The 14,064-nt window shown below is 36.1% G+C and overlaps 1 protein-coding gene across 2 annotated transcripts in view; it reads left to right on the forward strand.

The window, feature by feature from the left end:
- The window catches only part of LOC124170778 (importin-9), a 35,280-nt gene that overhangs the window by 1,855 nt on the left and 19,361 nt on the right, over positions 1–14,064 (forward strand). For both annotated transcript variants that reach the window (XM_046549734.1, XM_046549733.1), the window contains exons 4-9: positions 1,064–1,294; positions 3,992–4,205; positions 6,635–6,793; positions 11,290–11,441; positions 12,377–12,475; positions 12,558–12,798. In XM_046549734.1, coding sequence (XP_046405690.1) covers positions 1,064–1,294; positions 3,992–4,205; positions 6,635–6,793; positions 11,290–11,441; positions 12,377–12,475; positions 12,558–12,798 — 1,096 coding nt within the window. The remainder of the gene's footprint in view (positions 1–1,063; positions 1,295–3,991; positions 4,206–6,634; positions 6,794–11,289; positions 11,442–12,376; positions 12,476–12,557; positions 12,799–14,064) is intronic.

Consider the following 14,064-nt stretch of genomic DNA (forward strand, 5'->3'; position numbering starts at 1 on the left):
TTTAGAAATCAATGCAGCTCTAACCTGTGCAATTCCGTGCCCCGTGTAAAGCGGCCTTAATAGCATGGACATGTGAATGAACACAAAAATGCAGTGTGCAACCACCCAACTTGTGTGAACACATGAACAGAAAATAGAACCTGTTCTAATTTGGTTCATGCATTTGTAAATGTTCCGTTCTGGTCCACCAAAATCATTCGTGCATTCACACATCAACTCATACGTGTTTATGTACCATGTTAGCAGGTCTCTACGGTGGTTTTTCATGCTTATGACTCGTGCATAGAGGCCTGTAAGTGTTCAAGGGTTTTCCTGTGTGCTGATTCTGCAGGAGAAAGTGACAATTATCTAATCTAAAGGTGGTGTCAGTTTCACAATCATTACAGCCGGTATCTTGCTGGTTTGTGTGTGTATATGTTTAAATAGGGTGACCATAAATGTTTTGGCTTAGACCGGGACATCTTAGTACCAGGTGAGGGGAAGAGAGGAGGGGTCCCTTGTGAAGTCTTGTTGCTTTAATCCATGGAAATGGGTTTGTAAAAGCAAAACTAAGATTTTTATCATCATTATTATTATACGGTGGGATGCGCAGAGGGGAGGTGAGTAGTAGGGAGGGGAGGGCGAGCTGCTTCTATTGCTGCTGCTCCAAGCTGACGGTGTCCTATGATAATGTTGCCATTGGGTTATTGTAAGTTGAAGTTGCTAAGATAATTTTTTATTCCAACCTCTTATAGCCATATTGTGTTATGTTTTCTGTTATAAACTGTATGTATGAATATAATTTCCATATTTTTGTGCAAAACCGGGACCTAGCATATAAGCCAAATATATAGCAAAATAACTGAATTTTTGATGAATGGAGAATCATAAAAATCTCATTTAAATCAAAAAAATCAACAAAAATGATTTTTTTGAAAAAAATCATGATTTTTATCAACCCTGGCTATGAATATATGCATTGATACTCATTAGGAATTCTCATTTATTTATTGCAAGCTAATATAAATGTATTGATGACTATGTTTTCCTATGAGTTAATGTTTTGGACTTAATACTTTTTCAGATCAGAAACTCAGTGGCTCATACCATATTCACAGTTGCGTGGTATGATTGGCCCGAGCAGTGGCATAATCTTATCGAGTCGTTATTGGCTCATCTGTCAAACGGTGATGAGTGGGCAGTTCATGGCTCAATTCGTGTCATTAGAGAGATGTGCAACACCATGGACCGCAAAATTTGCAGTGCTGCCCCGGTTATTTTAAGTGAAATGAATGAAATTGTTAGAAATGATCAGGTAAGATAGTTGAATCTGTATACGTAGTGGTGATTTAACAATGTGGAAACCAAACAGAGCTCTGATTATATGATTTCCCATCAATTAGTGATTGTGTATCCATTCCTCTGGTTAGTTCTAGAAAATAAAATATAATTCAAATATTTGTGATTTTCCTATTGGTATAGCCTCATTATACTCAAAAGAAATGCATTATAGTGGAACCTTTTATCAATAAAGTCAAAGGGACCAAAATTTTCTATCTTAGTGAAGAAGAGGGTTTGTGAATGGGAGGTGGCTTTTATGTGTTGTGAGTTGCATGCATTAGACTCTAGGTAGACGTAACTACAACAAAAGAAATCATCCCACCAACTTTTTATAGCCACTATTTGAGTACAAATGGACAAAATTGAAACATAAATGGCTAGCATATGCATTATCCAATGACATATATTTTCTAGAAGTTAGGAATTGAGCATACGTGTGGTTGAAGGTTTAACTATTGATCTGAGCAATGGTCTAGGCATTCATGATGCAGCTGATTCGAATACAAGGCAACAAAGACCCTTTGATGCTAAATTAATTGAATGTCGAATTATCACCAATAGATGATCAACCTGATCTCATCTCTTGCAGCCAAGGAGGTTGTAAATATCTGGAGGGGGCACTACTGGTTTCAAGCGTGAAGCGAAGTGTGGCCGGAATGGAAGTGCTTGTGTAGAACCAAATATTGAAAATCCTATAAAGGTCCATGCTTACTATTTGGTGAAATTTTTGGCCTTAACTTGTTGATAAGTTAAAATAAACTATGGAATGCACAATTTAAACCTTTTTTTCTTACTTCATTGGTAGGTTTTGCTAAGTTATGACTCAACATCTTTTACAAAGGAAAAATTATTATCAATCGCCACGGTTACGTTCTACAACCAGCTCAGCTGAAAATAAAATTTTACGAGATTAAACTAGCCATTTCCCTGCACTTAAACTAATATTTAATTTATTATAGGCAATGGAAATCCAACAATTACAGATTTAAGTCCAAAAATTGTTAAACCAAGATGGCGGAATTTTGACTGCGCTAAAAACTGGGGAAACAGCGCCTCCAGATATTTACAACCTTCTTGCTTGCAGTGGAAACATGAATTGTGTACCTGACATCGTGCCTCAGGTCTTGTGATAGCCCCTACCACTAAGTGTCTGAAATTCTGATATGAGACCCCTACTCCCATGCTTCTCCTGTGAAATTTTTTCATTAGGTAAATTCCTTCTGGAAATGTCATCAGTTCAAAATGCCAAAATCTTCATAAAAGAAGGGGAGGGTAGAGTCAGGTTTTTTGGAGAACTAGACGTACGAGTTTGGGGAATACTCTGGCATTGTCCTCATTGCTATTTGTAAAAGAAAAATGCATCTGTGGCCCTATATCTTTCAATATTGTCTTTATCTATATGGTTACACATCTATATATATTTTTTTTTTTTTTTTTTTTTTTTATTTATCACATCCCCCGTAAACAGCACATAACGGCCTTTTACAACGAGGGTTTCCAATATTAACAAAGTACAACACTAACATCCAAGCCCTGGATAGGGATCACCTACCCAGGCGGGATTCGAACCCACGACCTACGGTTTGGCAGGCGAGGACTTTACCCCACCGCCACCGAGGCCGGCTATCTATATGTCTATATGGTTATCTAAGGACCGTGACTTTGTCACTTAGGTTTCAATTGGGTTGGTGAGGTGGCTAGAATGTTAGCTTCCCACCCAGGTGGTCTGGGTTCAAATCTTGTCGGTGGCAAAGATTTTTCATAGACTGCCCAATCTCTGCTTGAGTGCTCAGTGGAGGGCACTTCTTGTTCAGCTATCCATCCGTCAGATGGGACTTCAAGCCATGATCCCCTCGGTGCCTTTATTAGGAGCAGCATAATGCTGATGCCGGGTTTCTCTCCACCCTTCATTCCCTGCCCTTCCGTCATGGTGCAAGTGACCTCAGCTTTCAGTGGCCTCCTCCAAATAACATACCATTGCTTAGAGAAATGGCGGAGTAAGCATGGGTCCAGAAGCTCCTGTATTGTCATAAAACTTCTATTGCCTTGCAGAGATTTTGTGCATCTGAGATGAGTAGTAATTAATCAGTGTTCCTCAAATTGATAGAACGAATGAAATGCATGTAATTTGCAGTAATCATAGTGGAAAGTAGAGGAGTAAACTTTGTAAGGTGCTCTAATACATGTATTTTAAAAAGCATGACCTGGTTTTCATAACATATGTGGTTACATATTCAAGTCCATGTCATCAAGTATCAGTTTTAATAGTCATTATATTTTGTTACAATTTACTAATGTGTAAATAAAGTTCAAGAGTAATTTATCAATGAGCAAAATGGTTCTGAAATGTGTGTACTTAAATACAGTTATAATTTACTCATGGAAGAAAACCATTGAAACCAAGATCAAAACTTAGGTGTGGTAGTAGGTGTGATGGGAAAAGCTTATGAATGTTTTCCATCTTTTTCAATCATTCTTCATCATTTGCCCTTCCTGTTCATTTCATTCTTTATGGTTCTTAAAACTAAATCAAGGTTTAATTTTATTTAACCAAATAACTACTTTCTAATGCATGAACCCATTCATTGGCCATTGTATTAGATTTTCCTTTTTATTTATAGTTAATTTTATCGTTTGCACTCTGACTTATTGAAACTATTTTCCCTTGCAGAGATTTTCTTCAAAGATTAGAAGCAGAGCAATTGAAGTTTTTGTGTCTTGTGCCACTGCATTCACATATGAAGTTAAAATACAGAAGCAGTTATTACCACTAAAAGGTGTTGTTGATCAACTATTGCCCAATTTTTATGAAACATTGGTAAAAATCCTGTTGGTGCCTGATTGTGCACACGTAGACATGCGGATGAAGACGCAAGTTATAAAAGGTAAACAATTTTTCTTATTTGTTTAAAATAAAGGGTATCTCTGAATGTCATCAGTAAATGATTTATCAATGTTGTCATATTACACTTTCAATAATTTCCTTAGGTAAAATTGTATCCTCTGGGGTCTGTGCTTGCCTCCTTTTATTTTTAACTCTTATTTCTTTGATGTACTGTGAATAGGGGTGCCTTCACTCCTTGCGGCAGTTTGTGGTTGCACAGCAAAAATGATATTGTGTGCACAAAATGCTGGAAGTTTCAGATTTAATGTGGTTGCTATTAGTTATAGAAATAAGATTACGCTATGGTACCGAATTGTTATTTTGGCTTATGTTTTGCTGTGAATTTATCATGGGTGGATGAGGAGTATCATTTTTGTTTGCATTGAAAGTTTATTTTGTGGGTGAGATCACATTATTATTTCAGTATGAGTATATTGGAGATTTGTAAGTGAACTGAACTGAGGCCTAAAATATTAACACTTTGGTATTTTGGCCTGGAATGGAGATTTATGCAGTGTGAGAATAAAGAGATAAAATTGGCTTTTGAGGCAGAAGTATAGAATTTGGAATTAAGTTTTTATATATAGCTTACCTCTTTATAATGATCTGAAAATTTTATTGTTCCCATAACTGTACATACCTAATTGTGCCTCCTTTGATAAAAATAACCCTGAATACTCCAAAAAATAGTTCTCTTCATAATCACGCAACCAGAATTACTAATGACGTTCACCTGAAAGGCTACCCTACCAATTTTTGCATAAAAGGACCCCTATTCTCCTTATCCAAAATCTACATCAAAGTACCGCATAATATAAAATGTCTTCCACCTTTACCATTTAAGAATGCTCTGAAGAAGTATTAACATTTGGTAACTATTCCTATGCCTCATTTATTGTAATTATTATTATTTATCTTTTTGAAAACTACCATTGTCACATGTACATGTGATCTCTAGGAATAATAAAATAATTATTATTATTGTTGGCGGTAAATGAAACATTTCATCCGAGTAGATACAGCACGTTGAGGGTGGCCTGTTTTAAAGGGGTGCCTTCACTCCTTGCAACTTCTTCGCCATATCTCAATAATTTCAAAAATCTGTCTATTATGATCTACTGATGTCATTGGGTTGATTTTTACTTGACCTTAATTTTTATTCTTCTTCTTTTACAAGGTAGGAAGGTATAGAATTAAATCATTTGAATGGTTTGAAATTAAATCTTTTTTACCTGGGCAGTAAAAATTTAATGTATTTAATTTTATCTCTTTTTAATGGTGGGAAATGTAATATTACATCTCTCACCATGGTAGTGAAATTGTGTATAGTTTTAATATTACACTTTTGACCCCTGGGTGAAAAGTTTGCGGTACGAGGTCAAAAAATTAAGCTAAACGCAAATACCTTTTCATTGTTTCTTTTTTGTGCCCAAAATTTTCTCCATTGTGAAATCATCTGAAAAATCTTCTGGGAGTGGGCAATTCTTAACTTTTGCATTATTTGAACATTGCTATGCTCAACAAAGAGAAAATTTTATCTAAAGATTGCTGGATAGTAATTGTCGAATGAATATTTGGTGTGTGTTACTGGTAAGAGCTGGTGAGTGCATTGTATTCTTTCTAATATCAACATCATCCTAACTTGAATACACAGTACACATCTTTCTCTATAGAATCTTATTTTGATTTCCTATCAGCGTCATTTAGTGGCGAAATTTTGATGAATCTGTTTTCCATTACGGTGGGAGTATGGAGTGGGGCAGTAAAAGTTTTTGACTTTGAGAACTTGCCTCGTCTTCATTTGCTGTTCTTTCATACTGGTTTTATTTAGACAAAATTTTGAAATAGCTTAGTCAAATATTTAAGTTTTTGCAGCAATTGGTGCATGATTTGTTGATCAGGGAATCTGTTATTCCAGCAAATATAAGTGGAATTCGAAAAAAGATTTTTTTTAAATTTGTGGCAATTTGTCAGTCACTTATCCTATATTTCCGGTAATGAATGCTACTAATGTAGTTTAATTATTAATTATATTAATAATATACTAAATGACATTAATATTTTCTAAATTTTCTAAGGAACTAATCTTAGTAATATTCCTGATGAGAAAAAGTGTGGCAGATAATTTAATGCTTTGATTTTTGGGTTGAGGAATAATTGCTGAAAGAGATCTCTTGTTGATGAAGAAATTGTATCAAACATGATTGCAGAAATTTTCAAAGTTCTTTGAATCTTTTTACAATCAAGCCTTTTTGAGGCTGCTTTTTAGGTATTTAATTTTTTTTTGCTGTACTCTTTCAATGAGCCAAGCCTTGTGTTTTTTTTCACAATACTCAGCCACATGCCCAGAGATATTTTCTTCTTCCGATTTAATATTTGTATCTAAAATAAGCTGAATAACATAATTTTTCCTCTGTTCCTTCTTGCTAGCATTAACTTCATTGATGAGAGAATCGGAGAAGAAAGCTATTGACTGGCTTCCCCAGCTACTTCGTGCTGTATGGCAAACTCTAACAGTTTCAGCTATGGAATATTCAACGACTGTGATTGTATGTATCGAAGAAGACTGCCAATCCATTGACTCAGACGGTAAGGAGGTGTTGTTAGAGATAAGTACTGTGGAACCTCGTTAAAGCGAGTACAGGCTATAGCGAGACCCCCGCTATTACGAGAGATAGCCGATGCACCGTCGATTGACCCTATAATAAGAATGTTAAAAATTCGTTTTAACGAGGCCCTTTTGGTGTTGACTCTCGCCGTAGCGAGGGTTTCACCGCCTGAAAAACTTACACCAAGATTCCTTAATCTCTGTAATTGCTAGCGATCTGTTAGAAATGAAGTTAATGGAGTGCTCAAATATATGTGGGAAACTGCAGAAACAAATGCAATACGTTATTTCACTTCACTGCCGCTTAACCTACAGGAACAATAAACATACACCAATGGAAACATTTGAGGCATTAAATAACCACGATACAGTTTTATCAGTTAATTTTTGAATTTTCAATGGAAAATACCAAAATTATGGAATGATTACGTAAATGTGCTAATTAAGTGCATAGAAAAATGGCTTCGTCGGTTGTGCATTGGCATAATGATTGACGAAACAATGCTTTGCATGATTTTTATTCAGTGTGGCGCTTATAAATTGTTTGAACTTATAAATTTAGTGATGCAAAAAAACATCGCCTTTCGTCTGGATTTATGTTATGTTTATCGGATAGAAATTTATCTGTCGCCGCACCACTCCTGTTCCTGTATAACTGTTCGCAAAAGGTATTTTGGCTATTATTTGCCCCACCTCCGGTAAAGCGAAAATTTGCTATAGCGAGTGTTTATTGGTGCACCGTGGGGTCTCGTTTTATCGAGGTTGCACTGTAGTATGCCACAGGCTCTTACTTCTATGTCTCATATATATAATATGTATATATACAGTACACTTCCGATTATCTGGGCTAATGATGGGGAGAGATGGCACGAATAATTGGAAAATACGGATAATCCACACTTTCACTTCCATGTCTTGTAATGTTCATAATTTACGTAAAACAAACTATATATTACTATTTATGCAGTTATTCTGTTATTTAAGAGTGCTTCCTGGTCTCATTGAGAGCTTTCTTCGCCAGTTCACGATCTTTTTAGCGGCGATAACATGGTTGTAATTGTATTATCAATGCTATATGTAAGGCCTAGTTTCGAAAACCACACATCTGTGTGATCACGAATATTGAAAAGTGGAAGATAATGGAAGATGCTTCTCCAGCTTTTCTCCTTGGGAACCCCTCTCCAGTCGGTATTAAAGAAGAGTACATAAACATGGCACCTTTAAACATGGCCTTGATGAAGAATAAAAAGTCTTCCATTTTAACGTCCACAAAGATGATGGAGCACGGCAGCGGGAAAAGAATTTACTTCAAATATTCGCCGGTAGAAAATCATATCCTACATAATTTATGATTTTATCTGAATCTTAATGAAAATAACTAATTAAAAAGATTGCACATTCACCTGAAAATATGGAAGGAACTACAAATATTAGCTTATGAAGATTATTTTGGAAACGGGCTATGACCCTTGTTTTCTTTTTTTTTCTTGTCACTGAGCAAAAGAGGGCATCACAAATGGGGATTAGGCGGGCTGCCATAAATATTTCGCAGGCGTTGGAAACAAGTATCAATCTTATGCGTAGATAATAGTTGCTATTCCCGACTGACCACAAAATTCTTAGATTTATTTCATATAAAAAAATTTTGAAAATATAATTTAATTAGGTTTTCTAAAATGGACGAGAATTTCTTTAGTGCTAAGATTGTTGACGATTAACAATATAAATGGAAGTTTAGGATCCTGTGATTTTGATCATTCTTTCAAAGCTTAAAATCCATGAGAAAGAGCATTTTTTAAAATCCTTTCTTAAATAGCCATCGAAAACGTTAAACAAAGCCACTAAAGACAGAAAAAGGGCGGTGGGAACCAAAGCAAACATTTTTTTCGCGACTTATAGAAAAGGTTTGAAATTATGAAACTCGATATTACGAAGTGCCTATTTTCCGGTCCCGCTGACTTTGTATAAACGAGAGTGTACTGTAATCATTTTGCGAAAACCTTCATGGATTGGTGAAGGTTTTTCCATTCCCTTTTATAAGTTTGCTGTTAACTTTAAATTGATAACTTTAAACTAAAGCATTATAACTTTAACACTGGTATTTTAACTTTTAAAGAGATTTATTTGTAAAATTAACTCCCTTTACAAGTAAAATTTACAATAAATAGCTATTAAAATGTATTAATATAATGTTAATTATCATGTTTCATAATGACCTGACATAGGGCTTGCAAGGATTTTTGTAAAATAACTTGAGGGCCATTCCAATTTACATTATATCATCATAAGTAGAGAAGAATGTGCTGAAAATAGTGAAATTATCAGCTGATAAGACAGTAAAATCAATTGGAAAAAATTAGAGATGGGTCGAATAGCAGATTTCTCAAACTCTAATATCGAATTCGAATATTAAATCATTGCTCGAATATTTGAATACCTCGAATTTCGAATACTTCGAATACTAGAATTGCACAAAGGATATTAAACGTACATTTTTTCTTCTATTTCCCTTGATGAATGTATAAATAAAAAGGTATTCAGTGGAACCTCGATCTATAGTTTTTCAGGGGGGTCGTAAAAAAACGATGAATGCGGGAATGTTTGACTAAGTTGCCTATGCAGCAGGAAACCCAGGATTTTTTAGAGTAATTGAGATTTCCTTTGAAGGATTCAAACCGGAATTTAGCTGATTAATGGAATATTTTAATTCGATGGAAACAATTTGGGCTTATAGTTGATTCAACTAACATCTCTTTCAAATATCCTAAGGGGACACACCACCTCGCAAAAAATGATTGAATGTCATCTCGGCTTTTACACTGCTGCGATGGATTTCTGTCTGATGTATATATTCTTATCTACCAAACGCCATTTCAGCGGCACGCCGATTTGATACTCGGCTTCATCCAACTCCTTATTTTCAACAGGTAGCTTGCTTTACCCCCACTCCTGCTGTCAAGTGCTAGCAGACAATACGAGGCGTTTTGCAAAATACACGCGCTTCTCCACCGGATTTTCTTCAATTATTTTCAGTCAATCTTTGGAAGTTCTCACGAGATAAGCAGATGAATTTGAGTTGCTAGCAGGGAGAAACCAAATATCTTGAGAAAATATCCCTTCGTCTGTACCTGTGACAATAGAGATTTATAGCATAACTCATAAATTGTAACTTGATATATGGTTTCGGGAAAAAATACCGCATCAACTTCCGAGAAGCTCAGTTTTGAGGATATCGAGTTTTGCCGCCGAGTCTCTGTCGTATTTTGACATTTATTTCCTGCGTAAAATGCTTAAATAAAGTCAAAAATACGTCGTGTTTGGTCTTATTCTTTTTGAAATTACGCGGACATTACTAATATTTCAATCCAATAAAGGTGTAATATCAATTTATGAAAGTTATTGTTAGACACCTTTTGTGCTAATAGATGACTCATGCAGCGGTTGACCTCCAGAAATGGGGAACTTCGAAGCAGGTTGGCAGAAAAAGGTCAGTGGGGGAGAAAGAGGGAAGGGTGAAACACGATTCTATTACTCTCCTGTAACTTGATATTTTCTTTTGAAGTTTTTTATTTATGGTCTCTGAATACGAACCCTGTGCGAGCTTGGGCCTTCTGTTTGATTTCGGAGAGGAGGAAAGCCGGAGGAGGGGCTGATGGATGGAGGGGGTAGCAGATTTTGGGAATTGTGCTACGTAGTTACTATCCCACGGCACTGAGGTTCTCCTGGTGGGGGGAATCGGGGATCGAACTCTTTTCACCGCTGTAATCCTCTAATTTGATGTAATTCGTCAACTTACCTAAGTACGGCGCTGCATGCACTAAACGACTGCAGTTCTTTACAGTTCTCTACAGTTTTTCCAAGTCAACTACCAACGACATGCGTGCGACAGTGTATGACGCAAAATTCAAAGTGTTCGAGGTATTCGAGCGGTACGTTTAGCATAACTATTCGAGACCTTGAAAAGCGAATACTTTCTAGTATTCGAGGTATTCGAGTATTCGCGAATACTGATCTCACATCTCTAGTAAAAATATGAAAAATGATAAAGTGAATTTTATCTCATTGTGGCCCACACTCCCCTACTCATTGCACTTGAAAATATTTGTTGTAGTTGTGGACATAAACATTTGTTTTGCATAGTTAACTTTGAGAAGTGGTGCAGCATCTTTATAAATCTAAGGTGTACTACTCAGATGTTTTTTTTTGGGGCTGCAATGTTTTGCAATGGATTTTTAAAGCTCTGAATTAATACCAACAGAATAAAAATAATATAAGACTCAATTTATATCCTAGGCTCTACTGCAATTCTTCGCTTATTTTTGTCATTCTAAAATATTAATGTGTGTTTTTAAATTTCAAATGATTGAAGAATTAATCTTTTCTGGGCAGAATTTAACATTCATGTACATTAGATTCTGTGTGTAATGTAACAATTTTTTAATTGGAAATTTCTAATTCAATGAAATTATGCTTTCAGGTGAAGTCATTGGAATAGAAACTCTTATTTTTAGTATTTTCGACTTTGTAAACTGCCTAATTGAGTCTCCAAAGTTGAAGAAAACTGTTGCACCTGGTTTGCCCGATTTGCTGTATTATGTGATATTTTATTCCCAAATAACTTCAGATCAGGTAAGTTATATTTTGCCATTCTCAATTACCTTGTTTAATTAAAGTTTGTGTCATAAGGGACTAAGTTTTGCATTTAGACAGTGTTAGATGACTGCCTCATTTTGCCTTCATTTCCTAATTGTAGTGACATTATCATTACTAGGTCTTGTAGTATACCATAGCACCAATATTTTCCAGTAACCTCTTGAAAGGCTAATTCATAAAAATGCCAGTTTAATGCATTTATGTTATTTTTGTCGAAAATATTGTCATTGTCTACTCATTCTTGAGCCTTTTTATTGTTTTTAAATGTTTACCTCTAATTTGAATCATTAGCAGTCATCTGTTTTAAGGATATTATTTGCTACTTTGCTACTAAATTTTTTCCTATTCCCAATAAGTTTGTCTTAAAAAGGTTTGACTGTATTTGAATCTTCACCTCCCAATTTCAGGTCAATTATTGTAAAGGCCGTTTTACACGGTACACGGAATTGCACAGGTTAGAGCTGCATTAATTTCTAAAATGGCGTGGAATTGCGCGAATGCATGAACGAAATTAGAACAGGGGCTATTTTGCCGTCTCGCATCCACGCATTCTCGCATGTGTTCTAGCAATTCACCGCTTTACACGACGCAATTTTGATTGCGCCTTCACACGTACGTCAGACTGCGCAATTTCGTGTACCATGTAAAACGGCCTTAACAGTTACATTCGTCATTGTGACTGGTAGCATACCTGAAAAGCAATCAGGAAATCTGGGTTTGAATTCTGGTCTAGCTAAGTGAATTTCCCGCTGCTAAATTTATCCTTCCTTTTTTATGGACTTGCATCTGTCCATGTGGCTGCTTACGAATTCATGCTGTACTCATTCAGAGCTTCCACTCATTCCTTTGTTTTTTACGTAGTATTTGAATGATCTTTTCTGATTTCTCACACTCTGCCACTCTACTTTCAGTCCAGTACCTGGAGCAATGATCCGAACCAGTTCATCGGAGATGAGTCCAGTGAGTCGTATAAGTATACTGTTAGGTTGTCTGCTCAGGATTTGATGGCTGTGAGTAATTTTTAAATTTTTTTACGCTCGCTGTTTTATTTACGTGTGCTAGAAATTAAATGCCTCTGAACATATGTTGCAGTCTCTCTGCGATAGCTTCAAGCTTAGCTGTGTGGAAGCCTTAACACAAGCAATTTCTAAGCATTTGCAAGAAGCATCATCGAAGAAGCTGTCCGGAGATCCCAATTGGTGGCGTATACACGAGGCATGCATGCTGACTCTGGGGGGTATCAATAATGTTGTCGCAAATGCCTCTGGAACACCTCTTTGTGATGTACAGTGGTTTATCCAGAATGTTGTCATACCAGATATGACTGCTGAAGGTGGGTTAATTTGTTGAATGGCTTTGATGATAGATGCTCCACTAGTTAAGCTAAGATGTAAAAAAATTTAATCTACTTTCCTTCTTTTGCTGATTGTCCGAGTTCGAAAAATATTCATAAATTTTGCATCTTTTTGTCTTGTGTGAAAAATCCACAGAGAAAAATTCATTCGCCTTGACCGGGATTTGAACCTGGATCCCTCGATTTCCGGCCGAGTGCTTTTGCAGTTAAGCTACCGAGACGTCATTCTCCCTGGTTTGGGGAATAAGGAAAAGGATGTTGTGGGATTTAAGTGTACCGGGACTAGCCGCGGTGATAACTTTACAAAGTCACCCGCAATGCACAAATTGTGCAAAATAACACAGAGGAAAAAATCGTTTGCCTTGATCGGGTATTTTCTAAAGCTGGCTAAAGATGACATTTTCCTCTGTGGATATTTGGTAACTATACTGGACAAGGTGGCATTAACTGCTGAGCATATGATGCGACAAGCAGTCCAAATCGTGTGCATGGCACCACAGCCGGAGAGCAAAGCCCTAACTTTGAACGCGAAGAGGTGTTCACTCTAGACGAATTGAAGTATACTGGGACTAGCCACGGCAAATGATTTTTTCTCTGTGGATTTTTTGCACAATTTGTGCATTGTTGGTGACTGTAGAGTTATCACCATGGCTAGTCATGGTATACTTAAATTCTTTTTGTCTTATTATGCTTTCTGTAGATGTTGTCTGAGCTATCCATGAAATTGGAGAGGTTATGCACTATAGTTTGAATCAGTGGTGAATACAGATTACATCTCCATAGGTGGTGGATTGGGAGAGGCAAGATGAATGTAAAGTTTAGTGAACTAATATTAAATAAGAGCACCCCATGGTTTATAAGTTTCCTAATTTTGGGGGGACCCAAGCCCCCTGAGCCCTCTTTATAAACGATCCTGGTTTGAATGGGTGTGCTGTGTTGTGTCCATGATGCATACTTGTAAAGCTATGTTTTACCATGCCTGATGATCTTATTGCAGTAAAATGTAGCGTTTGTGTGCAACTAATTAGGAAAATTTAGGCATATTCTACTGCTTATACTAAATTAATTAATCTAGAAGTATTAAAACAGGATTTCATATTCCATGAATGTGCAAAATGCTAGAGTACATTTGCAGAAATTTAATGACTTTATGTACTAAAAACTCTTTTAAGTTTCATTTAATTCTTGAAACTCTCCCTAGTCTAAGATGTAAATTTTTTGTCATGAATACATTTTTTGATTCAT

Source organism: Ischnura elegans, chromosome X (assembly GCF_921293095.1).
Source record: "Ischnura elegans chromosome X, ioIscEleg1.1, whole genome shotgun sequence".
NCBI classification, from domain to species: domain Eukaryota; kingdom Metazoa; phylum Arthropoda; class Insecta; order Odonata; family Coenagrionidae; genus Ischnura; species Ischnura elegans.